The sequence below is a fragment of the Nematolebias whitei genome, unplaced genomic scaffold, assembly GCF_014905685.2.
Source record: "Nematolebias whitei isolate Nwh7 unplaced genomic scaffold, NemWhi1 Nwh_scaf_9395, whole genome shotgun sequence".
Classification (NCBI taxonomy): domain Eukaryota; kingdom Metazoa; phylum Chordata; class Actinopteri; order Cyprinodontiformes; family Rivulidae; genus Nematolebias; species Nematolebias whitei.
The window spans coordinates 5-1585 of record NW_023627940.1 but is presented as its reverse complement, the minus strand read 5'-3'; the positions used below and the strand labels follow the sequence as shown (position 1 = coordinate 1585).

Here is a 1581-nt window from a genome sequence, read left to right as displayed (position 1 = left end):
GGCTGTACTCAGACTGAAGTACTAAAACACTGCATTCAGTTTTCACTTGACTCTCATTTGAAGGGTTAATTGTAATAAAGTAAATTACTGAGAGACTCCAGGGTTACATGTTTACTCTTAACAAAATACTGCAAATATTGAAATCAGCTGCCTGCTTTAAACTATTTGAATGAATCTGTTAAACATGTTTGGATCTCTGTGGTTTAGGTGGCAGAGAACTTTGTGCCCCCCCTGCTGGAGGCGGTGCTCATTGACTACCAGAGGAACGTCCCAGCTGCCAGAGAACCTGAGGTCCTCAGCACCATGGCAACCATTGTCAATAAGCTGGGCATCCACATCACCAGTGAAATTTCCAAAATCTTTGACGCCGTCTTCGAGTGCACTTTAAACATGATCAACAAGGTCAGTTTGGACCTTTGCTGTCCCGGGACAAGTTGAGGAACACGACGTCTTAAGAAACATCAAGTCTTAACTGGTTCTCTGTGTTGGCAGGACTTTGAAGAATTCCCAGAACACAGAACCCACTTCTTCTACCTGCTTCAAGCTGCCACCTCCCAGTGCTTCCCAGCCTTCCTGTCCATTGCTCCAGCCCAGTTCAAACTCATCCTGGACTCCATCATCTGGGCCTTCAAGCATACAATGAGGAATGTGGCTGACACAGGTCTGACCTACAGTCAACTTTCACATATTGAAACAATACTGGAATAGGGAGTGAAGCTAAAACTCTAAACTTTATAAGTTTCTGAACAAATGGTCTTACTGGTGTACTGAGTGTGGAGAGGATTGAAGCTGATGATTGTCTCCAGGTCTGCAGATCCTCTACACACTCCTTCAGAATGTGTCTGCAGAGGAGGCAGCTGCGCAGAGCTTCTACCAGACGTATTTCTGCGACATCCTTCAGCACATTTTCTCTGTGGTCACTGATACATCTCACACTGCAGGTAAAGAGGCTGACCACACGTCCTACTGCACTTCATGCTGCACTGTTAAATACTGTCTGATGCTCAGTTGTATACATCTGACATCGATGAAAAATGCTGACTAACTTAAAACTATTTACTGCCGTGGTTGATGGTTTGGCTGTGAAGGATTCAGGGCATTTATTAGCCCCTCTGTCTGTCTTTAGGTCTGACCATGCATGCCACCATCTTGGCCTACATGTTCAACCTGGTCGAGGAGGGAAAGGTCAACGTGGCTCTGAGCACCACCAATCCCACCAACAACCAGCTGCACGTCCAGGAGTACATCGCTAACCTGCTCAAGATGGCATTCCCTCATTTACAAGAGTAAGTGGGCATCAGGTTGCCACATGAACATCAGTGAGACTGAAGTTCCAGTTTGAGTTTGTGGCTTGATCTTCTTCTTTTGGCTGTTCCCTCTTCAGTTCTCCACAACGAGTCCTCCTCCATCTCACTCTGTCCTCTGTCCTCACTCCAACTACCTCCATGTCCTCTCTAACTGCATCCATATGTCTCCTCTTCGTCTTTTTCCTGGCAGCTGCATTTCTAACATCTTTCTACCAATGTACCCACGGTCCCTCCTCTGGACATGTCCAGACCACTCTCCTTCCTCTGGACATGT

General features: G+C 46.4%; 1 protein-coding gene across 1 annotated transcript; it reads left to right on the top strand.

Annotated features, from left to right (window-relative positions):
• Positions 1-207: 207 nt before the first annotated feature.
• LOC119429868 (exportin-1) lies at positions 208-1286 on the top strand (the record flags this gene model as incomplete). The annotated part of the gene is given in 4 exon segments (XM_037697393.1): positions 208-402; positions 493-661; positions 807-941; positions 1127-1286. Coding segments are annotated over 4 exon segments (659 nt in total), but the record flags the coding sequence as incomplete, so codon positions are not given.
• Positions 1287-1581: the final 295 nt, after the last annotated feature.